Here is a 25,941-nt window from a genome sequence, read left to right as displayed (position 1 = left end):
TCAAAACATCAGCCCAGTCTAATAAATATTTACTTGGAAGTAAACTGCACTGAGTTTAATGGGACTACTTCCAAGTAAGTGTGCATAGGATTACAACAGTCAGTGTTAACTTGAGGAATGGAACAGTTTCCATAAGATATAAGAGAAACCTGAGGAGGAGAGGGAAAAGACTGAAACCTCTCTTTTAAAAGCTCCTAGATGTTAGTATTTGATGGTCAAAAAAACCCTGCAGGTTTAAGACCAGAGTTAAGGCTATCTCATTTTGGCTCAAGCTCCACAAAGCTGGGAAATTGGATCCTAAAACTGATGCCTTCACAGACATGCCACATGATCAGTAGTGATATTGTGCAATGTCACAGATTTTGCTCACTATCAGTTTGCCTTCCACACATACACACTTTTTCTTAGCCTTTGTGGCCCAACCCAAGATGGGGAGGATGGAATGCCTAAAGATGGTGCCCATGTTGTCATGTGGATGCATGAAAGGAATGTTGCAAGTGAACACAATTTGTGATATTGAACAGTATCATGGCACATCTGTTAAGGCATCGGTTATAGGTTACAATTTTCCAGCTTTGTGGAGCTTGAGCCAAAACAAGAAAGCCTTAACTCTGATCCAGAATGAGCAGGTTGCAGCACTGGCAATCCAATACCCTCCTCAATGCAACATTCAGTGCTGATTTGAGAGAGACAGTGAATTGCATTATATTTCTTAAACAGTTGTAGTATATTCTATATTATAGGAGAGTCTTACAATAATCATTGTGATATAATACAGGACAGACAACAGTATCTTGGAAAGTATACACAGAATGCTGGCAAATGTAGTTCTTTCCAGTACTGTCCCCACAGAACTTTATAGGGAAAGTGTTGGGAATGTCTACATTTCCCAGTGCTCTCTGTGCACCTTCCAAGATGGCGCTGAGGCTTGACAGGGCTCTGTTACTCTTACAGTCCGACTTCCGCCTCCCATGCTGGGAAAAGCACAACACTGCATGAAGATGAGAAATGGTTCTCATATTTTAGATTTTTTCCCCAAAGTGCCCCCCCCCTGAAAAATAGTGAAGATCACTGAGTGATGGAGTTTCCCCACTGTAAAAACAAAAACTCTCCCAAGGACTAAAAGATAGCAAGAGACCAGTGTTCCCTCTAACAGAGATTCCCAGGTATTGATGACTATCTATTATATTAATTCTCCTGGGTGTGCCTTGGAATGTGTGTCCCAGAGCCCAGCTGATTGGCTGGGCAGCGGACATGTCTGATTGGCTGAGGCGCACCCAAGAGGATTGGTTGCCGCCGTGGCGGCCCAGCTGTGGAGGCCAGAGTTGGTGGGCCTGGCCCGGCCGCGGAGGCAAGGCCCGGGAGGGGGGGAAAGAAAGGGGGGGCAGAAGTGGCAGTGGGGAGGATAGGTGGCTAGGCCCGGAAGCAGAGACTGGGGCAGAAGTCGGGGGAGAGGAAACCGCCGGCCTCAAAGAGCACACAGATATTCTGTGCAGGGTCGGCTAGTAACTCACATAATCCCCAAGCAAAAGCCATTGCAGCTAGGGATCCCGGGAGTTGTAGACAACATCTGGGAATCCCTGTTAGAGGGAACACTGAGAGAGAAGCTAGAGAGCTGGGAATTGTGGGATAAGTTGAACATTGTGAATAAGCAGCAAATAGATTAAATTTCACTGGGATTAGCTCAGCATTTTTTATAAAATAGGTTTAATTAAGGTGGCCTACTCCACTTAAGTCAATGAGACCTCCTTATCATAGAAGTCAAGTGCAGTTTTCCTGTCAGCATTCTGACATCTGGGGATAGGCAGCAAGGACAGTGTCAACCGAGGTAATTTCTGAAGATGTGTGAGGGAGTTACTCTCTGCCTGACAGATGAGAGGAGGGTGGGGGGGAGAAAAGGGATGCTGAAAACCAGTGCAGGCTTTCTCAGAAGTACCGTAAGTCCTAATGAACAAAGGACTTCAGCTCATATTTCCTTATCTTTTTACCTGTACACATCTACACAGTTACCTGCTTGTGTTTATACATTTCCATGTGGGTGCTCATGTTTCCATGTGTGGGTTTCCACACACATGCATTTTTGTCATGTTGTATGCACGTTTGTGTGCTTGTGAGTGTGTGAATCCACTAGCTTCCTCCCCCTGTCAATCCCAGAATACTGGCAAATGTGTCAGCTTTCTGGCTTCATTTGTCAATTTGTCAAATTGGACAAATTCCATATAACTCTGCCAGCATTTGCTAGCCACATGATTTAATGGAGCAGGAATACCTTAGTAAATTTTGAACTGCTGCTTGAAATGTCACCAAACCGATAGAAGGCCGCTTCCTTGACTGTTGGACAGAGTTCATCAGTCATTTTCACCAACATGTGAAATAAATGCAAGACATCTGGATAATATTTGGACAAAAAAGGATCAATGTGTCAATTTTCAGCACTTTTAACTTGCTGTAGTAGTATCTTTTATCAGATAGCTTAACAATCAGACACATTTATAGACCTAGATCACAAATGCCAAGTTTTAACTCAACCATTGCCATATTTATGAGGAATACAGTTTTGAAGCTTATAATGGCAGAACTTCCCCCGCTACTTGCCTTAACTAAAGGGCTACTCCCATGCTCTGATAGCAGGACATTTCAAAACTGTTTTGAAAAAACTCTTGAACAAATGCCAATTTTTACTTAATTTAAATGCAGTACTATAAAATATGCTTCACATATTTTACAATGTTTGAGATTTGTCAGGTGAATGTCTTGTTAAGCTGCTTTAGGAAAGTGTTTTTAAAGAAAAAAACAAGCTTTGCAATAAAATGAAGCAGCTTTATTTTCAAGTGTTTGACGATTAACTTAGCATCAAGGAGAGGCAATCAGCAGACAGGTTTAGAGAACAAAAACTTCTGGATTTATCAGCAGAGTAAGGTAAGCTTCTGCAAGCACTTACTGTATATCACAGTACCTTGTCAATGGAATTACTACAATTACTGATCTGAGAATGCAGTGTGCTTCATCTATTATATTTGTCTAGGAAATTGCTAGTCCTCTATTACCAGTCCACAATCATACACACTCAAGATGAGTGTCTACTAGAATGATCAGAGGAAAAATAGTCAATATAATTCATCTTTAAAGCACGATAAATATGTTATCATTAAATAAGATAAATAAATAACAAACAATAAGCAAGGATGATAGCTTCAGTCCACACACATCACATTACCAGCACAGTACAATAAGCTTGATACCACTAAGCATCTGCTCTGCTAGGGGCTTGATTCTGTGTGCCTCCCTCCCCACCTCAAACAACAGATTATCAACACTGTTGAATGAAACAATGAGGCGCTTCACATGACCAGTATGAAGCACCAGGAGGGTTTGTGCAGGGAGAGCGGGCTTAGCCCACACTCCCCACTCTGCTAACCTCATTTAAGGGGAGGAGTAGTTTCGGTAGTTTGCTGCTGGGAGCAGTGTGGCTCCCATGGCAGCAGATGACCAGGAGAAATTGGGCTAGCCTCCCTTAGCCTGATTTCTCCTGGTCGTGGGAATAGTTTCAATGTCTGGCTGCATAAAGAGATCATGCATACAGCACAAGCATCCTACATCTATAAGACTTGGTCCAGAAGTGGGTTTACACAGGAAAGTCTGTTTTTGTGTGTGAATTGACCTCAGTGAATCCAATGTGTCTTATATGTGAGTGAATGACTTTCTCAAGATCACTTAATCAACAAACATGATAATAGATAATTATGATGAATAAACCATCTCCCCCAGTGGTTTCATAACAGAGGAGCTGAGTAGGGGTACCATTTCTGATTGTGTGGTGACGGGCTGGGGCAGGGAAAATTTTATTATTATTATTATTATTATTATTAATTCAATTCCTATGCCGCCCTTCCAAAAATGGCTCAGAGCGGTTTACAAAGAGAAATAAAACAAATAAGATGGCTCCCTGTCCCCAAAGGGCTCACATTCTAAAAAGAAACATAGGACACACACCAGCAACAGTCAGTGGAAGTACTGTGCTGGGGGTGGATAGGGCCAGTTACTCTCCCCCTGCTAAATAAAGAGAATCACCACGGTAAAAGGTGCCTCTTTGCCCAGTTAGCAGGGGTTTTAGTGGAGCATTTAGTGATTTTTTTTAGATTCAGCAGTTCACTCGGGTACATTCAAGGTTAATTTGCAAAACAAAAACCCTCTATAACCACCTAATGTATTTTGAGATTATTTGCTGTGATCATTTTAAAAGATCCTCTTGATAACTGTAGCAGCATTATCAACACAGGAAAAGCAGGGGTGGGAGTTGAAGCAACGAGATGTATAGTTTTGGTTAGCATTGGGGCTGCATAACAAACGACCAAATGGTCACATTTCAGAAGATCAGTTCCTGTACACTAGAGCTTTTCAAAAGAAAAATGTCTGAGCTGCATGAAGGTATAAACAACTACTAGAACACCTAATAATAAATAATAGTAATAATAAGTTTCTCACAGAGATGTTCCTGACTGCAAACTCAAAACTGAACATTAAAAATAATCCTAAAATTAGCCATAACATTTATTTTAGAGAAGAATAAAAACCTGAGCTCAGTAGTGTGGGAGGAAATGCACAAACATAAGCACCAGGACAAAACAAAATGGAGAGCAATGATCTGAATACACACCATGAGATTATCAGATAGTTGAAAATATCTTCCTTTCTAGATGTCTCTTGGGGTGCCTATGCAAGGGCCCTTTTGGGGCTGCCCTTGCTCAGCAACAAAGCACATGTTTTGCATGCACAAGACCCCACCATTCCCAAGCCTCTCAAGATAGGGCAGAGAAAGACCCCTGTCTGAAACCTGGAGAGCCTCTGCCAGCAGTGACAACAATACTGACCTAGATGAACCAGTGGTCTGACTCAGGAGAAGGCAATTTCATGTGTTAAACAGCATGACATAGCATCAGTGAACCATCTGGGTTGTCAGTCCGCCCCTCCCTGCTCCACTCCAGCTATCTGCACAATAGACTGAAAAGGTTTTCAGTCACATGACTGGTGCAATATTCAAGAGCCAGAAGGTAATGTTCCTGCACGTGCATTTTTGCAGTAAAGTGCAGGAGCAAGGAAAGTTCGTTTGTAGATTAGCCTTTCCATTTTACCAACAGCTATTCTTCTATTAAAAATAGAGCATCTCTACATAGGAGTTGTCATCATTTTATAATGGTCAGAGGCTCTGCCTTTAACAGCCATCTAATAGATAAATATCAGCTGCTGATCATTTCCATAATGGGTTTGGGGAAAGCTCAGTCTATTGATTTCTGAATCACACAGCAGAAATGCTCAGCCCTCACCCTGTAAAAACAGATGTGGTCATTCCACTTCCGGAACGTGGTTGAAAGAAGACAAGGAACAATGCGGGTGCTGGTGACGAGACACATCCCCACCCCTATATTATAAGCCTACATTGCACAATTAGGGCTACATAGACTAGAGCAGGGATTCTCAACGTTGGGTCCCCAGATGTTATTGGACTTCAACTCCCATAATCCCCAACCAAAGGCCACTGGGGCTGAGGGTTATGGGAGTTGAAGTCCAATAACATCTGGGGACCCAACGTTGAGAATCCCTGGACTAGAGCAACTGCTCTGAACCCCATATATTTTGAGGTGCTTTTATATCAGTTTCTGTTTCTTCTTTTTAAGTGAAACGGCTAGTCCTCATGATGCTTGTGAGAGAAAGCACGGAAATCAGAAACTGCGCGCTTCGCTGTTCCTTCGCCCACTCACCTTCGCCTGCCAGTCTCGAAGAGCGCTCCCCCAGATCTCAAACGTGGATTATTTGAAGCTCCCTATCCCAAGACTCTCCTTCCTAACTCAGAGAACAGCTCCCACCCCTTTCACAAGTTTCTCCTCCAATTATCTCCACGGCACTCCCTGCCTTCTTTCCCATTGGGCAGACTTCTATCCAATCAAAGGAGCTACGATTCCCCGCCCCGCCCTTGATTCCGCTACACGAGGACGTCAGTTATTGAACGTCGTGCTCGGAATGTTTTTTAGTCCGCTGGCGGATCATTTGTCGAGCTCTCTGGACTAGTGGGTGGCTATGGTGCTGCTGTTGATCGTAAAGATGCCTACTCTCTCCCGTGCTTGAAATGCGGTGGTTATTGAGGGTGCGGAGTCCGCCTTGGCAAACGGCCCCAGCGGGAAATTACCTGAGGCAACCTCAGGCGAGGCTCCGGGCGTTAGTAGGACTCCAGGAACACCAGGCCGTGTTTCCATGGCAACAAACCGGCGTCGGCCGCCCGGTTCTGTACGGCAGTGGCGGGAAAGCGCTCGTGCCCTGCAGGTGGCGGCACGCTGTTGAGGCTGATGGAGAGCAAAGCTTCTTGGGCATGATCGAAGTGTTTTGCGCGCAGGCGTCACGGGTAGTGGAGAAGGAGCTCGTGCAGCGGCTTCGGACTCCCAAGTCAGAGAACGAGCGGAAGTATCGAGTCCGCGGCATTCTAGACACGATCCACACCTGCAGCCACGTCCTGGAGGTGGCCTTTCCTATTCGCAGGGACAGTGGCTGCTGGGAAGTGATCAAGGGCTACCGGGCCCAACACAGCCAGCACCGCATGCCCTGCAAAGGGGGTAAGCACGCGGGCAGGTTCAGCACTTCCTCTGCCACGCAGGCATTAAAAGCAAACTCGCACAAAAGGGTGTAGTCCTGTGGCACTTTAAAGACTAACAGGTGTATTGTGGCAGAACTTTTGGTGGGCTAGAGCCCACTTCATCCACTTGCATCCAGGAAAGTTCCTGTCACATAACAATCTGTTTGTTTTTAAGGTGCCCTGCCATTGGACTGTCATTTGTGCTTGTAACAGACTACACTGGCGGGCTATCCCTTCACAATTTGTTTAAAGCAAATCTGCCAGAATTGTTTCATCAGGCGTGCACAACTTGTGACCTAGCAAGCCACCCAGCTAACCAGCCCTGTAAACCAACCTGTTGGAGATTGGATAATCCTGTTTTTGTTGCCTGCCAGGGACTGCAAAAACAGGCGCTTGGTGTGTGATCAAGCATCTGCTTGGCTGTGGCTGTGGCTTGGCGAGCACAAGCTCTCCTTTACAGTTTATGGGGGCAGTGGAACAAGGTTTTAAAGATAAATGCTGGAATAGTTGTGGGATGAGATTACTTGGAATCTTTTTTTATGTTAAGGTCTGTCATAAGGTAGACCCCTCTATTCAAAGTAAGCACATAACACCACTTACCTTCCCAAATGAGATATGAGATGGCAAATTATGGATGGGAAGGGATGGGTGATAGATGCGTTCATGCCCAGCTGACAGTACTCTTTTCAAGTCCAGTTGATGTTCTTGTCCTGACACTGAAGGCCATATCATCACTTTAGTATGCTGCCATCTTCTGCTGGCATTCCCATCCCTTTCCTGTTTTCTGTCTTCTTCAGAACAGCCTCCTTTCCTAAAGTAAACCAAGCCTTTTCTATTTGGAACTGCCTCTCTTTCTGTTTCATTCAGCATTCTCTGGGTTGTTTGACTCCACATCTTCCCAGGGACTCATGCTGTAAGGAGAAACTTTGGGATTTTAAGTGCCAAGCCTGCCACTCAGCAGCTGAGTATTTTCTGAGGCTGGCTATGACCTTAACTGGTTGCTTTCCCAGTACAAGCAGTTAACTTTTTAAATTCCTGGCCTGTTTAAAAGTAGGCTAGAGGAATAGTGGCAAGAATATAACTGGGGACTGTATCCTGCTGCTCATTTTCCCTTGCTTGGTTAATACTACCATCTAGCTCATCATAGAGGCACTGCTGCCTCTTGGGCTGCAATTTCTGATCTGTGATCATTAACACAGCATAATGTGATCATTAACACAGAAAGCTGTAAAATACATCTTCCATACATTTTTACACATACATTTTTACACATGCAGTATTAATGCTAGAAATGGCTTCTTGTAACTGTAATGTGGTGGATCATTTTAGAAATAACACACAAGCCGTCATCTACATTGAAAACTAGAGTTATAGATAAATAATCCAGATATTTGAAAGTCACTCATGGGGTAGATTTCAGCATGTTTAGGGAGCACTGAAATTATTGCAATATACTCTTATCAAACTTTTAACTTCAAATGATTGCAGATATACCCAGAGTTAGTGATGGATCTGTAAACTGTTATACTTTTGCTAGCTGCCAAATAGCTGAAACTTGGGAAATTAAAATTGTGTGGATAAATGTGTCTACTGATACATTTTAAAGAACAACCCCACGTTCTCTCTCTCCCTTTTTGATGGATTTTCTTTCCTCATATCAATCCTTCATTAATTCACACAGAACACAGGACTGGGACCATTACTACATTAGTCCCTTTTTAGGAGTAATGTGTGCCAGGATCTCTTTAGAGCCAGTAACTCTAGATGACTACTTCTGCAAATCCTTTATTTTGCAATGACCTATTTTGGCTAGAACAAATAAAGAATTCATCTATCTGTCTGGATTACCCAGGATGGCCTGAGCTGCTTTTTACTAATGGGATTGCATCAGCCCAAAGTCATTGTACCCGTCTAAAGATGGAGATTCAGAACTCACATCGAGCGAGGTTCCTCTTACATGTGCTGCTCTGAGCCTTTAGGATTGGAGTGGGAGTGGTGATGGTGGACTATAAATAAATTGATGCATTTGTGTTGTGCATAAGCTGTCTATATGCTTGTTTCTTTCTCTCCTTTCCTCAGGGATTCGTTACAACTCCTCAGTTAGTGTTAATGAAGTAAAAGCTTTAGCTGCTTTGATGACATACAAATGTGCAGTGGTGGGTAAGTTAACATTTTATGGGTGAAATAGTATAGGATACATTCAGCAGGCTTGAGGTAACTATTGGAATATGCTTCCACTGAGATACACAGAAGAACCTGTGCATACTTTGGAAACATAGTGTACCTCTTAAAGCACACAATGGAGTTGTCATAATTGGAATGTTTTCTCGACAGAATGGGGACTTTGAGAACAAGGTATAAAAATGGTCATACAGTTGGGATATGGGAGGAATTTACCTTCTCCTGACCCAGTCACTTTTGCTTTTCTCCATTGCTCATTTCATGGGAAGGGTTAGGGAAATGTGTATAACCCTCATAAATTAGAGCACAAACTGCCCTTGCTTCTGTGACCCAAACTGGCAGGTGAATGGAGCCACTGGCAAGAATCTCACTAGCCCAGTTAGAGGCAATGCCAATGATACTAAGAGCCCTGCAAGCAAATATGAAAGGGAAGGAAATCCTTTGAGTGTGCATGTGAAAGGGTGTGTGTGGGTGTGTGTGCATGCATGCATGTATAAGAGACTAAGAAAAGCCAGAATACTGATTTTGGGAAGTCCACTGAGATGTGCACTTAAGCATAGCATGTGGATCTACATTAGATTCTTGTTGCTCTTTTAGGTAGCTGACATTGGGGCTGTGGGAAGCTATTGTGGGATCTAGGTGACTTGCTATGTGTATGGAGAAACCAGAAAGAGGGATGGTGTTAGTGTGTGACAGCATGAGAAGATTTTGGAACACAAAGGTCTGCAGCAAGCTGATGTGCTATGAGCTATAATGAGAAACCTGTGAAGTAGAGATTATTATATTAAATTATCTGCCTTGAGGATGTTGCTGTGGTCTTGTTCTGAGGTGCTTCAAAACACATTGTGCTTCAGGCTAATGATATTCCCATTATACATCAACAGGGAGCACAACTGTTCTTGGTGGCCCCATCCGACCTCTGAAAATGCTTTTCTCCAAAGCTATAACACAGCCTGAGTATCCAGCAGCGGCATTAGCAAAGTCTGCTTACTTTGGCAAGCTTGTAGCTGCCAGGGATGAGGAGATGGTTATTTCAAAGATAGATCCATTTAAAATGTATTTTCTCAGATTTTAAAATTGTGTTTTAAACATTGTCAGAACCTTTGTGATGGAGGGAAGTGTGGTGGGGCTCAAATTCAGAACCCATACATTCCCAAATGCTGCTTTAAGCAATTGTTCTCACAGCACCATCTCTGTGTTCTAGATTAAGAAGTATGTCATATGTCCGCTTGCTGACTTGTCTGCTGGTATCTTTCAGATGTTCCTTTTGGTGGGGCTAAGGGTGGTGTGACTATAAATCCAAAGAAATATTCAGTAAGTCTATGCTTTCCTTTTCACTTTGTGGGGTAGAGTACAAACATGTACAAACACATGTTTACAGTTATATTTCAGATATGAGGATTTTTTAAGGCTGGAAGAAAAATGCTCTGTGATGTGCTGTAACTGTCCCTTGCAGTCTCATTCACATGGAGATGAACTGGACGTCATCACCACCTGCTATAACCCCCTTTTCCAGTCATTCCTGCAATTACAATGGCCACTTCTAGCGCAGTCACAGGAATTATTGCAGAGAAGCTGTAACTGTGTGGCTATAACTGTGCCCAAGTTCATATACTATACTTCTGCTTCTGAATATGTCCAGTTGGTGCACATCACTTGGAGATTTTTTGTAATGCATGAACATGCCTTTAATGTTATGCTTTAACTGGCATGGGCTATAGATTTTCTATGAGTAATGCTTGCCTAACAGTGCAAGAAACAACTTCTCTTGAGTGAGGGGGAGAAAAGATTACAAGCATTAAAACAGGTGACAAAGCATAGTCTTGCAGAGTTGTAACTGGTGTGTTATTCCCATAGCAGATAGGGGATGGATGGCAACTCATTGTAAGGGTGAAGTGGAAATGAGTGAACTCTAATCGTTGGGTACAAAATGAAGAGCCCCATCTGAGGACCACAAGAATAACTCTGCAGTTGTTGATTCTTGGAGCGCCTCTTAATGCAAAGTACCTATGTTGAAAGATTTCTGTCACATCAGGATGCAGTAGCAAAACCACCTGACTTAACTTGGATGCCAAGATTCTGAACCTGAATTTTGATATTCTTATACAGGAGAATGAATTGGAGAAAATAACAAGACAATTTACAATAGAAATGGCCAAGAAGGGATTTATAGGTGAGGACTCCTCCTTTGCACATTTTGTTTTTTTGTTACACACACACACACACTCACTCACTTACTTTGCAGGTGAAGCTTGGGAAGGGGTCAGCTGTGACTGCTGCTGAAATACATAGATAGCAAAGATCTGGAGATTGATGTGACCAGAAGGCATAGACATGCTATACAATTCAAGAGTCTACTAATTTCAGATGATAGAAGCCTGCATTCTCTTGGTCAGGATGTTGGGTGGGATAAGCCTGTCAAAAAGCTGACTGCTCTGATTTATTTAATGTGGAAGATGAAGAAGATTTTACAGGTTTGTTGTCCCTGACAGGACCTGGAATTGATGTTGCTGCTCCTGATTTAAGTACAGGAGAAAGGGAGATGTCCTGGATCGCTGACACTTACACCCACACTCTTGGATACAGGGTAATGTTGATTCTTTATACAAAAAGTTTAATGATCACAAAACTTGATCATTGTCCATCTGCAAATATTTGTCTTCATTCAGCTCTATTTAATATTTTAATATGTGACCTCCTTTGAATGAATTCCTGGGAATGACTTGGTCCTAAGCTCTTTGGTTTTCTCTACAATAATTGTGCAAGTTGAGATAGTCCTGTCATCTGCTGTTTCATGCTTGGAATTGTAGGATATCAACGCCTCTGCTTGTGTGACAGGGAAGCCCATCTGTCAAGGAGGAATCCATGGACGAATTTCTGCCACAGGCCGTGGAATATTACATGGAATTGAAAACTACATAAATAACGAAGAATACATGGGTCTCATTGGCCTCAAAACTGGCTTCTCTGACAAAACATTTGTATTGCAGGTAAGCCCAAAACTGAGCCTCTGTACTATAGATAAAACCTTATCCTTTTCCAGGATTGAAAAAATCCCAGTTTCCTGGTGCAGCATCCCTAAACACTGGGCTAACACTGGGCTGACACTGAGGAATATACTTCTATTTTTTTAAGCTCTGGGCTTAAAACTTGTACCATGCTGACCTGGAATCATGATAGGGTTATGGAATTTTAGAGTTCGAAAGGACTTTGGAGGTCCTAGTCCAGTCCCCCCTGCTCAGTGCAGAAAACTGCTTGTCCAGCTTCAGTCTGAAGTGTCAGAAGGAAAGCTCACCACTGCACGAAGCAGACTGTTCCACGGTCAAACAGCTCTTGCAGTTAGGAAATTGCTCCTAATGTCTACCCTAAATATGCTTCTTGTAATTTTAACAAGAATTGTTAAATTCAAGAATGGTTAAATTCCCATTGTTTCTCTTTCTGTCCATAGAGAACAAGTCTGCTCCTCCTCCTGTGTGACAGCCCTTCAGATATCTGAAGACACTGTAATATCTCCCTTCTGTCTTCTCTTCTCAGAGCCAAACATACTGAGTCTCCTCAACCGTTTCTCCTAAGACTTTGTTTCCAGACCCCTCACCATCTTTGTTGCCCTTCTCTGAATCCATTCCAGTTTATCAATGTCTTTCTTAAAATGCAGTGCTCAAAACTTGACACAGTATTCCAAGTGAGGTCTAACCATCAGATAATAGAGTGGAATTATTACTACTTGTAATCTGGACATTGTGCCTCTGTTAATGCAGCCTATGATTGTGTTAGCTTTTTTAGCAGCTGTGTCACACTGTTCATATTCAACTTGTGGTTCATTAAGACACCTAGTTTTTTTCACATGCGCTGCTGCCAAGCCAGGTATCCCTCATCCTATCATTGTGCATTTGATCTTTCCAGTCTAAATGCAGGACTTCATATATGTCTCCGTTTGAACAACAACTTCTTCTTCTTCTTCTTCTTCTTCTTCTTCTTCTTCTTCATAATTATTAATTCAATTTCTATACTGCCCTTCCAAAAATGGCTCAGAGCGGTTTACACAGAGAAATAACAAACAAATAAGATGGATCCCTGTCCCCAAAGGGCTCACATTCTAAAAAGAAACATCAGATAGACACCAGCAACAGTCACTGGAGGTACTGTGCTGGGGGTGGATAGGGCCAGTTACTCTCCCTCTGCTAAATAAAGAGAATCACCATGGTAAAAGATGCCTCTTTGTCCAGTTAGCAGGGGTCTTCATCTTGTTCATTTTGGCCCAGTGTTCAATCCTGTCCAGATCATTCATTCATCCATTCATTCATTTATTATTTAATACATTTATATACTGCTCCAAACCAAAGTCTCGGAGAGGTTTACAATAATAAAACAACAATACAAGTAAATAAAACATTTTGAATCTTGATTTTCTCTTCTTAGTTACCCCTGCCCCTCAGCTTTGTGTCATCTGCAGATTAGATAGGCATCCACTTTACTCCCACATCCAAGTCATGTATGAAAATGTTGAGCAACACAGAGCCCCGCAGTAAATACCTCCTTCGAGCTAAATACGGAGCTGTCACTTTCCAGCAAATCTGAGAAAACTGCTAATGAATGTGGTTTTTTCTGTGAAGATGGTCATAGCCCACTATTGGCAGGAGGTTCTGACTGCTACAACTGATGACTGCTCAAAAGATCTGGGAGATGGCAAAAATAATGAAGTTAAATTTAATATAGTACACTGAGAAATTCCAGAGATGAAGGATAGGTTTCATTGTTACTGGTCTGTTTTATTCTGTATTAAGAGTCTAGGAGTACAAAACTCTACTACACATTTTCTCAATAATCTCAGGTAGTCTAGTATTCTTTCTCTGGTGTTATACTTTATCAAATTGTTTTATATACTGTATTGTGGGGATTTTAAATATGAATAAAGAATATATAAACAGACATAGGTGCTGAATCTAGTCTGAGGGAATGTGATTTGCCAAGGTCACATAAGGAGTTCATGATCAAATCCGCCAGTTCAAAGTCTGCCTGCCTGTTAACTGGGCCGTGCTGGTTCTGGCTGCATATCAATCCAAGACTGTGTTTATCTGATTATTGTTAAAGTTAGATCAATCACTCTGGTCATATTTTTTACTTGTGTGATGTAGAACATGGCACTTCTGTGCTAGAATTTGATTTATGGGAATGGAGGCAAACTGAATATGCATCATCCCCTAGTGTTGTTTGTATATGCATTTTTAAGAGGTGCAGTTTAATTCTTATTCTGTGCACTGGTTGCTGATTATAGACACATGTACCTCTGAAAGGAAAACTGCATTCCCACTTGTGACCACCATGGTATGATGTCTCTGATGTCCAAAGGCAAACGTACTTATTGAAGCAAGAGGCTGTTCCAAGGCATTTGCAAAATTTAACTTTAAGTCGAGAACTTATGATGAAAGCTGTAGAGTACCTGTCTCAAAGGGGATCGGCATAAGACAGTAGAGATGTTGCCTGAGCAAATTTAGTATGTGCTTCAAGTTAGTGCAGCATCTTGTTTTGTATGCTGCTTATTCAACTCCGATTTCAGATCCTGGGTTAAGTGGGAATCCTGGCTAGCCATAGTAATCACAGCTGACAAAAAACTAAACTGTGATTCACACTGGCAATCGGAATTTATCTTGGGAAAGGTGTGCATGCCCTGCCACCATTTACACAGGCCAAATAAGCCTACCCATGTAAACAGGGCTGCTCGTCTTTGGCCCTCCTGCAGATGTTAGTCTACAATTCCCATAATCCCTGGCTTTTGGCCAGTATGGCTGGAGATTATGGGAGTTGTAGATCAAAAACAGCTGTGGGGGGGCCTAAGTTGAGCAGGCCTGATAAAAGCATAAATGGACATCAGTGGAATGTTAAAAATTATAACATTTAGAAACCTGTGAAAGGTTGGAATTTGGTCTTGGCAAATCCTGAGAATAAATAACTGAGTACAGCAATTAATCCTCCCTCTTTAATGTTTATTTCATACGTTATTGATCTTGCTGTACCTATTGCTCAGCAATGGCTGCTAGTTGGGACGGTGGGTTGCACCTACATTGATTGGATGCTGAATTAGTGTTTTGCATTGTACCATGGCACTGCTTTTGCGTTGGTTAACCTCACTATCAAACCAACCTCACCGTTGGTTTGGCCTCACTATTTACAAGGAAAAATCATGTTTTTCTTCCTTTCTTGGAACTCAGCGTACCTATCCTCTTTATACATCTGACAAAGTGGGCTTCTGCGCTTAAATTTTATGTCACTGTAGTTCTTTTCATTCTAAGGTGCCACAAGAGTCTGTTGCAACAAAAAACAGCAAAGAATAAGACAGCTGCTCCTCTGGACTCAGCAGGATTGTTTCTGTTCCTGGGTGCAGCATGATTAATTGAATAAGAGCTATATTTTGCTTGGGGAAAGCCTCTGTTGGACACCAGCTTTCCATCAGAATGTCTGTCGTACAAATACATTTCTTGGTCAGTAGATTTTCAAGTTGGCAGCCTGCCAGTTTTCCTTCAGTCCAAAAGAAATGTGTTTGTCCCTTAAGCAGTTCTTCTTTCAGGTTGAAAAACTTGGCTGACAGAATAGAGCTTGTACAAGGAGCCGTCTCTCAGTCACCTCTATTGAATTAAGTTTGCTGAGCAATCCCGTAAGGAATTCTTTGCTTACTCTAATTAACTTACCAGGAAAATTAAACTGAGAGGGGAAGCCCTCTAGTCCTTGGGGAGAGTTTTCTTTGCGGATTCTTTTTTCCTTGTCCAATAAATCAAATTTCAGTTTTTCTTATAGAAATTAAGGAAGGGTGCAGAGGAACTAAATGGTGTATGAATAGTTGTTCCTAGGGGAAGAATTCAGCTACTGTGAGTTCTTTCCCATCTGTAATCTTTTATCTATTCTTGGCAGTTCATCTAAACTAGAATGGAAGAGCAGATTGTGCAATGCATTTCAGTGTTGCCTTGACTGTTGCCATCATCTTAGAGGAACTCTGTCATTGTAATCAGTTTTTATTTGAGTGCTCTAGATTTTTCCTTTAGAAAGGTTGCTCTCTACTAAGCATTAGTGCTTTGTGACCACAGCTACTCTGAGATGTAAACAAGATCAAATTAGGCCTTTCTCAGCACTGCCTTTACTTCCTAGGGAATTTTAGCAGCGCCTTTCTCAGCTCTAAAGACCATCAAGGTATGTAAGAAAGAAAATGATTGCTGCTGACATACAACCAACAACCATACATTTACAGGTTTATATCTGTGCAGTCCTGAGGTGGTAAAGTCCAGAGGCAAAAAACTAGCTAGTGATCAAGGGCAAGCAGTGAGAACTGGAACTGACAAGGCGGACAAAGTCTTATTCAGAATCAAAATTCCAAAGGGCCAGAGCAATACAAGGTGTAAAACACAGGCAGGCAGAATGCATCCCCACTTCAGGACCTGGAAAACTAGGATAGTATGATACAGAGCTTTCAGGACCCTGGACAACTCACTGGAAATATGTTCCTTCCAACAGCCTCAGCTCTAAGTGAGCCTTCTATATCCCCTTCTGGCCCAGCCTCTGCTCCCCTAGCTGAAGAGTGAAGAGCCTTAAAGAGCCAGTTCTCAGACCTGGAGTCAAGTACTCTGTTCCCATGTGGTGTGTTAGCAAGTGGGAACCAGGATGTGTGAGATCCCTGGCAAGGAAGGGCTCAGTTCCTTGGGGAAGTCTGGCCTAGGGGGCGCTGTTTCTGATGGCCCTGATTCAGGTGTCTCAGGATCCAGGTGCTCCTGTCAGGCTGTATGTCAGGGTTTGAGTGTGTCAGGGCTCTGTCAATGGCATTGGCTTACCCATTCAATACCAGCTAGCTGCTCCCCATCTATGTTTGAGTTCCTGGCTGAGATCCCATTCATGACCATCTTAGTTCTCTATTTATTAACCAAGCAACTCTTCATGCACAGTTATAGTAGACCAAAAAGGCATAGGGATGATAGGGAAATCAGCTGGAAATTGAATAGGTTGCAAAGCAAAATGTAATAAAACAAAATCACGGTCCTTTACTTGATTCTTTGCTAAGGGGCTCATGGTTACTTTCCAGTGCAACCTTTCCAGTGCATATCCTGGAAGAATATATGGAAGTGTTTGCAAAGACCTGTTTAGTACAGCTTAAACTTTATCATGCAGCACAGGAAAAACTGTGCCTAGGATTTGTGTGCTTTCTTACTGTCTGAATTGCCCATGTTTCCTTATTCCATCTTCAGGGCTTTGGCAATGTGGGCATGCACGCCATGAGATACTTGCACCGCTATGGAGCACGCTGCATAAGTGTTGGAGAGGTAGATGGTGCCATCTACAATGCTGATGGGATCGATCCCCAGGAACTGAATAACTATAAGATGGTATGTTGAATCCTATTAGTGGATACTTCATGTGGAGGTGCTGGTGGGCATTTCTCTCCAGAAGATATGTTGAATAAATAGCCTGAAAAGGTCTGTGCAATTTCTCCCATGAGACAGTATTTGCTTGGTTATAAGGCTTAGCAGTAATCAGATGTGTGTGCCCCCTCTGGTGCCAGTGACCAACTGCTTTAGCCACAGAAAGGGCCTCTCAGTATTGGAGGCACTTTCCCATCTGTTCTCCTTCTAGGTCAGGCTAGGCACAGCTGAAGTGTGTTTCTCATTCCAGACACATGGCACCATAGTGGGCTTTCCAAACGCTAAGGCTCTTGAAGGCAGCGTCCTTGAGTTGCCTTGCGATATCCTCATCCCAGCTGCCATTGAAAGACAGCTCACAGAGGAGAATGCTCAACGAGTCAACGCAAAGGTAGAGAGGGGGCCACTTTTTCTGAATCACTCACAATCCCCTTTTCCAGAAAAACGTGAAGTAAGAAGGGGCTTGCTTTGTTTGACTGGGGGCAGAATTTTATCTACAGTAATCTTGGGCCTCTTTCACACAGCCTAGATCTACCCTGTATGGAATCACTGTGGAGCAGATGTGATTATACGTATTCATTAAACATGTGACAAATATATGGCAAAGTGGTGTCTAGGTAGTGTGTATCAGACTAAATTTGCTTTCTGTCTGTTGGGTACCAACTTGGATGCTTTATGAAAGGCAGTATAAAAACTGAACAATAAAATAAATATATTAAAAGAAATTCCAGAACTAAGAATCACTTTGTTCTGCAATAAGGGACCCATTTCCGCTGTGTGAAAGTACTCTTAGGCAGCAGATCACAAGCCACTTGTTCTGGAGGCTCCTTGCAAGTGTCAGTGTGGCTTCGGTAGTATTAGTCCAAAGTATTGGTTTTTAAATCTGAAAGCTTCAAGTTCTCTGGCTGAATTCATTTGCCAACCCTTGAAATACAATTTGTCTTTCTTCTGGTGTGTTATGCAGTGTCCATACGAACAGATACCTAGCGTGAATGAAAGAAAGCATTTCCACATGAACATCTCCAAGATCCTGAGGGGGCCTTTGGGATCATCCTCCTCTTCCTAGAGTAGGGATGAATAATGAAATAGGGCTCCTGTTGGTGACAGAGCCATTTATGTTGTTTACCTTATTTCCTTATCTCAGAATTGTTTAAAACATTAGGACAATAACAGGAAGTGAAAGATAAATTAGGTGCTGCCCAGTCCACATGAGGAGAGAAATGACTGCAGAAATAATATCTGGATATCTAGTTACTGGTTGCTAGTCTCTTTGGATTTTCCGTTGGGCTGCAGAACTGATGTGACAGATTAAGCTGGTGAAAATGTGGCCCCATTAGCCATCAGGGATCTGTGGGTCCTACATGTTTGACATAGTTTGGAATCCTGATGGAGCTGCCATGTTGGGAGTAGTATTTGCCGTGGAACTCTCCTTCATTTTAGAGGTGTGGTTGAGTGCAATCTTCTCTGCTTTTATTTAAATTTCACTCAGCCCTTAGAGTCTGCTTGTTGAGCTGCAGCGAGGTGGAAAAGGCAGGCAGCTCTCTGGTAGCTGAATGTAATAGCTTCTCGAAATAACTTGTTACAGCCTATTTCCATACTTTGCAGTAAAATAATTTGCTAAGGCAGCTGCTCGAGGCTTGGCTGTCTTTTAGGTTCTGTAATTCTGGTGTCATGCGTTATCTTTTTGTGCCTTGTAGATTATTGCTGAAGGTGCCAATGGCCCCACCACCCCAAAAGCCCATGAGATCTTCCTGAAGAAAAAGATCCTTGTCCTCCCGGTATGTCTGGCACATCCCTTGTCTCCACTGGTGCTCTGATGCTTGGGCTGCTGGCTAAACTGCCTCTCCTGAGCATCTTCTTTTGTAGCATAATATCTCTTGCAACAGAATCAGGCAAGCTTTTTGCAGTGCAGTTATGCAAACAAGCCTGACTGAGCTCAGCAGCATTATGAAGGTGGAAGTGCCTGAAACAGCCTGGCAGGCGTTAGGCTACTGAGTTGCAAAGCAGTCTACTTGCTCCGGCTTTATATTCATGTATTGCCTCTGTTTGCAGTAAAAGCTGCAGTTAATCTAGGTGATTGGGGTTGGCATAATATTAAGCAAGAAGAATGGCTCTGTGTTATATTGCTTTTAGTTTCTGCTGTATTCTTATCAGCTTATGCACTTTAGCTCAAGTAAATTAAAAAAAAAAAAGCCCAGACCTTAAGATCAAATCTTTTTCCTCTCCATTATCTCCTGTGAAAATCATTAGTTTCTATAGGACTGGAACTTGTCCTATAGATTGTGTATTCCTCTATTCTCTGTGAATGCTAAAAAGGTGCACAATGCCACTCTCCTTACTGGTGTGGTTCTGAAATGTTATCCCAAAACAAATGGTAGTTTTCCAGAGAGCCCTTAAATTTAATTTTTAGTCCACTTTCTTTAAGCTTACGAGATCACCCAGCACTCACGGAGTGTGTGTGTGTGTGTGTGTGTGCACGTACGTGCGTGCATGCATGTGCCCCCTGCCCCCATCAACTTCACAATGCCTGGACTGATTTGAACCAAATCTGGTACAGTTATTGGGACACCTCAGTGTTGCAGTTTGTGATGATGTCATCCACCCCAGTCAAAATGGTAGACACATGAACTTTGAGGCACAAGTGGGCTAACTTGTGAACCACCTAACCAATTTGAATCAAATTTGGAACAGCTGTAAGGAAACCTCAACAGCATAGCTTGTGATGTCATCCACCCCAGTTCAAGATGGGGGACATGTGAGCATTTGAGACACAAGTAGGAAATGATCTGGACCAAATTTAGTACAGTTGTAGGGACACATAGGGACACCTCAACCACATAGTTTGTGTGGATACCCACCTCAATTCAAGATGGTGGATGCATGAACGTTTGAGGCGGAAGTGGAAGTGGGCTAACTGTAAAGATGGTAATTAGCAGTTACAATTATAGTGAGAGGAAAGTAGGCAGATTAGTTCTTACCATAACTTCTTGTTTTCCTTCTGGCTTTCAGTGGTTTTTAAAATGGTTTTTTAACTGTTTTAAATTTTTAAATTTTAACGGTTTTATTATTGTTAATTTGCTATTGTTTTATTGTTTGTAAGCTGCCCATGGCTATTAAAGGTAAAGTGTGCCATCGAGTCGGTGACGACTCCCGGCGACCACAGAGCCCTGTGGTTGTCTTTGGTAGAATACTGGAGGGGTTTACTATTACCATCTCCCGTGCAGTATGAGATGATGCCTTTTAGCATCTTCATATATCACTGCTGCCCAATATAGGTGTTTCCCATAGTCTAGGAAATATACCAGCGGGGATTCAAACTGGCAACCTCTGGCTTGCTAATCAAGTCATTTCCCTTCTGTGCCATTTGGTGGCTTTTAGATGTGGTGATATAGAAATGTAATATATAATAAAGTCATCTCCTAAATTAGTCTTTCATGGGAGATTTATCTTCTTCCTCCAACCCAGTTTGGATCAATAGTAACAGCATTTCTTAGGGAAATAATCAGCAAGTATGTCTGTAATCTTCAGGGGTACAGGATCTTTGCACATTTCCATATCTAATTTGAAACAAAACAGTATTTCCATCTTAAATGGGGTCTGTTCAGGAGTGGCCAATTTTCACTTAATTAATTAGTTTGTTCTATCTTTCTTTCAAGAAACTCAAGGCTGTTCACCATGATGAATTTTTTAAAAACTATTACTATATACTAATATAAAATACAATAAAAGATTTCTGCAGAATACCAAGCAAGGAGAAAAATTAAAACAAACGCCAAACTAACTCAAGCGGGGGAGGGGGGGACACCATGAAAGACATGGGTTTTTGCTATCTGGGGAAACACACTGCAAAAGAAAGGGCCAGTCATACCTCCCCAAGTTTCATAGGGTGGTAGTAGCCCCCAAGAAAGCCCTCTGTTGAATGGCCACTCAACTTGCTTCCAGAGGAAGAGGCACATTAAGAGGGTCTCTCAAGATGTTCTCATGGGATGGGGTAGATTCCTGAAGGAGAAGGTGGCCCTTCAAGTACCTCAGTCCCAAGCCATTTAGAGCTTTATCACACTTGGCAACCAGTGCAATTGAAAAAGAACCAGTGTAATGTGTTCTGAGGTTCTTGTACAAGTCAAGACCTTTGCCACTGTATCCTGGACCAGCTGAAGTTTCTGAAGTGTCTATAACAGCAGCTTTAGTAGAGCTTGTTACAGTATTACGGTCAATATGTAACAAGCACGTGGATAACTGCCCAGATATGACTAAGACAGATCTGATCTGAAGCCTTACAGATTAAGAACAACCAAGTGATCCAAACCTTTATATGACTAGGAGCCACAAACACCCCCCTTCTTTTCTTTCCTACCCAGTACATAGCTATCTGCTACCATTTCTCTCACCTTTCCCAAAAGTGGCACCTCGCAGCCAGTGATAGTACAATTTTTCCTTTATATCCTCCCAAGCCTCTTCTTCCCCTTCCCAGTTTGTGAATACTGTAGACCCATGGATTGCATTAGCACGACTTTCTCAACTTCTCTACGAAGGAGTCAGTGTATGGCTGCACAGGAGCAGCAAGGGCAAGTGTGTTGAGCTTCTAGCATCCCTGTGCCTCATCTGTCCACAGTTAGCATTTGCTTGCACCAAATTGGCTACTTCTGGCTACCCTTTTATTCAAGAAGCAATCTGTGCAAGTGCAGTTGTCATACTAGCAGCTCATAATTCTCATGATTTGGGAATATTGTCCCAAAGCAGAAATGCAGAAAACTGCCATAATAGCCTCATGGTGTTGTCGTGACATACTCAGGCTGCTTTTTCACAGGCTTGGGGGCTAGCAAGAAGGAACTGCTGATAAAGAAATACATGAATGTCTTTGAGTGGATATCATGGTTCTTCAGCTCTGTTGCTGAAGTTCAGAGAACTGAAACCGCTACTTATCTCTTCTGGCAGGATTTGTACATCAATGCAGGTGGCGTGACAGTCTCCTTCTTCGAGTGGCTAAAGAACCTGAACCATGTCAGTTATGGACGCCTCACCTTCAAATATGAGCGTGACTCTAACTACCACCTGCTGATGTCAGTGCAGCAGAGTCTGGAAAGGAAGTTTGCGGAGACCAGTGGGGAAATCCCTATTGTGCCCACACCCGAATTCCAGGCCAGGGTGGCAGTAAGTACTGCTTCTGTTATATCCTTAAGCACAATCTCTTTTCTTCTTCTTTTTCTTGCTGGCTATCATTACCCCAGATTCAGAACCCCCCTAATTGAAGGGTGAGGCAGATAGTTTAGAGAATGAGACAGGATGGGAAGACCTGATGACCCTGTTCTGCTGAGATCACCCACACATATCAGGAGAACCAGGGGAGCATCTCCACCATGACCTGAGTGTCCTCTGACTCAGAGGAGCACCCTAAAGACCACCTAGTCTTAGTAGTGGTTGTCCAGGCCGCTGGAGCCATGGGTTAAGAAATTAGGCAGGGCTCTTTTTAGAAGCAGAGCATTCCCCAGGGAAGGGGTGGGGCCAATTCACTCTGCCTGGGCAGCAGCCACAAAAACTGGTAGTCTACTCTAAGAAGCTGCTGGGGTAACATCCCTTGTATATATGGTGCCAGTGCCAGTGTGTATGTTTCTGCTTGGCACTGGCTGAGGTTCTGATTCTTTTCCCTTCAGAGCTGCCTGAGGTCTGGATCTCTGCCTTGGTGGAGACCCCAGCCTGGGACAGCTTAGCAACTGCCTCTGGGGTAAGTGGTGCTGCCTCTGGGGTAAGTGGTCCCTCTCTATCAATTTCTTGTAAAGCTACATAGGGTGGTTTCATTTCTGCCTGGGGCCTAACTGAGCATAGCATGTCCCACAGTGTTTGGATGCATTCTTCTTCTTTTATTATTTATTTGCATCCTCCTTCTCCTCTTCCTCCTCCTCCTCCTCCTCCTCCTTCTTAATTTATGCACTGTTTTTCAATTAAGAAGTTCTTATACACAGAAAAAGAAATAAGATGGTTCCATGTCCCAAAAGGGCTCACAGTCTAAAAAGAAACATAAGGCAAATGCCAGCAACAGTTACTGGAGGGATGCTGTGCTGGGATTGGATAGGGCCAGTTGCTCTTCCTCTGCTAAATATAAAAGAATCAACACTTTGAAAGGTGCTTTTTTGTTCAATCAGCAGGGAGTTAGAGCAGCCTTTGGACAGACTATATAATAAAGGCTACCTTCGTATTTTTCTCTGAAATGATACTTCCTCTAGCTCTTCAGGGGAGTTCATTCTTGCTGAAGTTTAGATCAAGATCAACTTTGATCGAGATCACCTGAAACCAGAAAGGCATAAAGCTCATGTGGCTACTGTGTGTGTATGTCTGGAGGAAGCACCAGCATAGTTTTCCAGAATTGTTCATATGAACCTAGTGGCTTGATTATCTATCCTATCTATCTATCTATCTATCTGTCTATCATATTTTTATACTGCCTGATATGTACATTTCTAGGTGGTGTACAAAATTTAAACCAATATAAAAAAGTAAAAAGATTAAAATTCCATAAGACACAATTAAAAAAACCCACTCATAAAACAAGTTATTAAAACAAATTATTAAAATTAATTCCAGTTAAAAGCCTGCGAGTACAGGTGCGCCTTGAGGGTCTTCCTGAAAACAAGCAGAGAAGGAGATGCGCTTATTTCAACAGGGAGCATATTCCAAAGCCCTGGGGCAGCCACAAAGAGCCCAGTCCTGAGTCAAAACCAAATGAGCCGGCAGCAACCGTAACCTGACCTCTCCAGAAGATCTTAATGGGCGTCAGGGTTCTTGACAAAGAAGGCGCTCTCTTAAATAGCCTGGGCCCAAGCTGTTAAGGGATTAGATGGGGCCAACAACTTCTTGTTGAGAGAGATGCACTACATTTATTTCATGTATTGATTGGGCCCATGGTTTGGCTGCTCCAGATCCAAATAAAGTGCAGCGCAACAAATGCACAGTACTGTGCATTTCTGGTGTGTGTGTGAGTGTGTGTGTGTGTGTGGGGGGGGGTTACTTTATGGGAAGCCAAGCCCTGTACTTCCCTGTCAGAGGCTGGGATGGCACATGGGGCATGGTGGGAGTTGTGTGCAGGGGGCAATGGGGCAGGGAAGTTCCTCCCTGTGCACACCTCCCGCTGCACCCTGCATGCCATCCCAACCGCTGCTGGGGTGATATGGAGCTCAACCTCCTATAAAAGCCCCCCCCCCCCCCGGCTACACACTGGAAGCACATGGTACTGTGTGGAGACAGCCACACTGCAAGTAGCTGCCTCTGTGTAGCACCGACACAATGGTGCAATTTATTCAGATTTGGAGAAACCAAAGCACAGGCCTCATATTTATCATATTTTCTATCCTGCCCATCCGCCTGGAAGTTCAAGGCAGTGCATATACCTGTAGGGCCATTTTATTTTGTCCTTAGCCATGTGAGGTAAGGTGGACTGATAACAACTTACTCAGTGAATCTCAGGGCTTCCATTCCAAGTCCAGGACTCTATCCACTTCAGCGCACATGATGACAATCTGTAAATATTTGTAGGAAACCAGAGTATTATACACATCCTTGCTTTTTTCTTATAGGGTGCTTCAGAGAAGGACATTGTGCACTCGGGACTAGCTTTCACCATGGAACGTTCAGCCAGGGTAGGTTCCTCCTGGGTTGCATCTCTCGATTCACTCAGTGTTTGTTTTGATAGATTCTCAGCTCAAGCCCTCGCTGTCACATAGTAGGAGCTTCTTAACTCTCTAATATCCTTTCTGTGGCATCCATTACAATGTTGCCAGAATAGTGCCATTATTGTAATGGCACTGCAAATGAATCCCTTCTAACATCTATCTTTGGCATCTGAGTTTAGCATGAAGAGAATACTGGGGATCCTTTTTCTTTATGTTTCTGTTTTTATCTCCTAGCAAATCATGGACACAGCCAGGAGGTACAACCTGGGCCTGGACCAAAGAATTGCTGCTTATGTGTGTGCCATTGAAAAAATCTTTAAAGTTTACAGTGAATCAAGTTTCACTTACTGAGACCACCTGCCTGCTGGCCCTCCTGTCCATTGGCTAAAGAGTAAAAAGCATGTGTTTCACCTGAAAAGGAGCATCACAGTGAGAAAGTGTTGCTGAGGTGTCCCTGTGGAGTCCTGGGAACTTTCCTCTTTCTTTGTCTGTCACTCTTCCCTTTCCTGTTCCCAGCTTTGCTGATGCACAGTTGCAAGCTGTGCTTGTTCTGAAAGGAGTTCTTTTTTAGATCTCTAGGTGGTGCCAACAGCCTAGGGATGCTACTGTTTTGCTGAATTGTACTGTGTAACTGCTGGAATTAAGCATCTATTGGAGTTCATTGTTTCTTGTCATTCTTTTTATTCTGTGTGGCTGTACTGCACTGCATGCTTGGAATGCCCTGTTTGCCTTGTTCCAGGGTCATATTGCAGCTGGCTCAACTTTCTCCTAACCCCTTAATTGCTTCCTGGGTTGCAGCAGTGACTGTAGTGGTGGTGGTGGTGCTCTCCATCTACCTATTGGCCTCTTATGCAACTGGGAAATGTCTGCTTGTCTGTCTGTCTGTCTATCTTGCACACACGCACATGCAATAGGAGAAAGACAAAACAAGGACTTGCTCCTGTACTTCTCCCTGTCCCATGGCGGGATTCTGCTTTCTGGTACAGATTTCATTGCCGGCTTTTGTGCTTGAAATATGACCCGTTGTTCTGGTAAGAACGAATCCACTTTCCTTTCACTATAATCTTAATTG

At 43.0% G+C, this 25,941-nt stretch overlaps 2 protein-coding genes across 13 annotated transcripts in view; one reads left to right on the top strand and one right to left on the bottom strand.

Annotated features, from left to right (window-relative positions):
- The window catches only part of GPRIN1 (G protein regulated inducer of neurite outgrowth 1), a 95,300-nt gene extending 89,308 nt beyond the window's left edge, over window positions 1-5,992 (bottom strand). The window contains exons 1-2 of one of the 7 annotated variants that reach the window (XR_008315476.1): window positions 5,760-5,957; window positions 2,270-2,388 (exon numbers count right to left, since the gene is read on the bottom strand). Coding sequence is in view for 1 of the 7 variants with exons in the window: in XM_053292221.1 (XP_053148196.1) it covers window positions 2,270-2,368 (99 nt within the window). In the remaining 6 variants the exon portion in view is untranslated. Of the gene's footprint in view, window positions 1-2,269; window positions 2,389-5,759 lie in introns of all 7 variants that reach the window. The other 6 variants (XR_008315478.1, XR_008315475.1, XM_053292221.1 and 3 more) reach the window with 6 other exon arrangements.
- Window positions 5,958-25,525, top strand: LOC128343331 (glutamate dehydrogenase, mitochondrial-like). 6 transcript variants are annotated; one of them, XR_008315479.1, is made up of 13 exons: window positions 5,958-6,605; window positions 8,705-8,785; window positions 10,065-10,120; window positions 10,916-10,979; window positions 11,299-11,393; window positions 11,617-11,796; window positions 17,035-17,172; window positions 17,420-17,596; window positions 18,903-18,983; window positions 22,141-22,356; window positions 22,857-22,927; window positions 24,774-24,836; window positions 25,104-25,151. XR_008315479.1 is itself a non-coding variant. In XM_053292226.1 (12 exons), the coding sequence occupies exons 1-12, from the start codon at window positions 6,125-6,127 to the stop codon at window positions 25,218-25,220; spliced, it is 1,749 nt and encodes a 582-aa protein (XP_053148201.1). In that variant the 5' UTR covers window positions 5,959-6,124; the 3' UTR covers window positions 25,221-25,525. The 6 variants fall into 6 exon arrangements, 5 of the variants coding, with proteins under 5 accessions (XP_053148203.1, XP_053148201.1, XP_053148204.1 ...); XM_053292226.1 differs by lacking the exon at window positions 22,857-22,927 and having other exon boundaries at window positions 5,959-6,605; window positions 25,104-25,525; XM_053292227.1 differs by lacking the exon at window positions 22,857-22,927 and having other exon boundaries at window positions 5,960-6,605; window positions 17,459-17,596; window positions 25,104-25,525.
- The last annotated feature ends 416 nt before the right edge of the window (window positions 25,526-25,941 follow it).

This window comes from Hemicordylus capensis, chromosome 2 (genome assembly GCF_027244095.1).
Source record: "Hemicordylus capensis ecotype Gifberg chromosome 2, rHemCap1.1.pri, whole genome shotgun sequence".
Taxonomy (NCBI): Eukaryota; Metazoa; Chordata; class Lepidosauria; order Squamata; family Cordylidae; genus Hemicordylus; species Hemicordylus capensis.
The sequence above is the reverse complement of the archived record's forward strand: the minus strand, read 5'-3'. Positions and strand labels throughout refer to the sequence as shown.

Coding starts and splice junctions, on each gene's coding strand:
- LOC128343331 (XM_053292226.1), top strand. CDS start 6,125: ATGCGGTGGTTATTGAGGGTGCGGAGTCCGCCTTGGCAAACGGCCCCA. Junction 8,786..10,064: donor ATACAAATGTGCAGTGGTGG/GTAAGTTAACAT, acceptor GGTATCTTTCAG/ATGTTCCTTTTGGTGGGGCT. Junction 11,797..17,034: donor ACAAAACATTTGTATTGCAG/GTAAGCCCAAAA, acceptor TTCCATCTTCAG/GGCTTTGGCAATGTGGGCAT.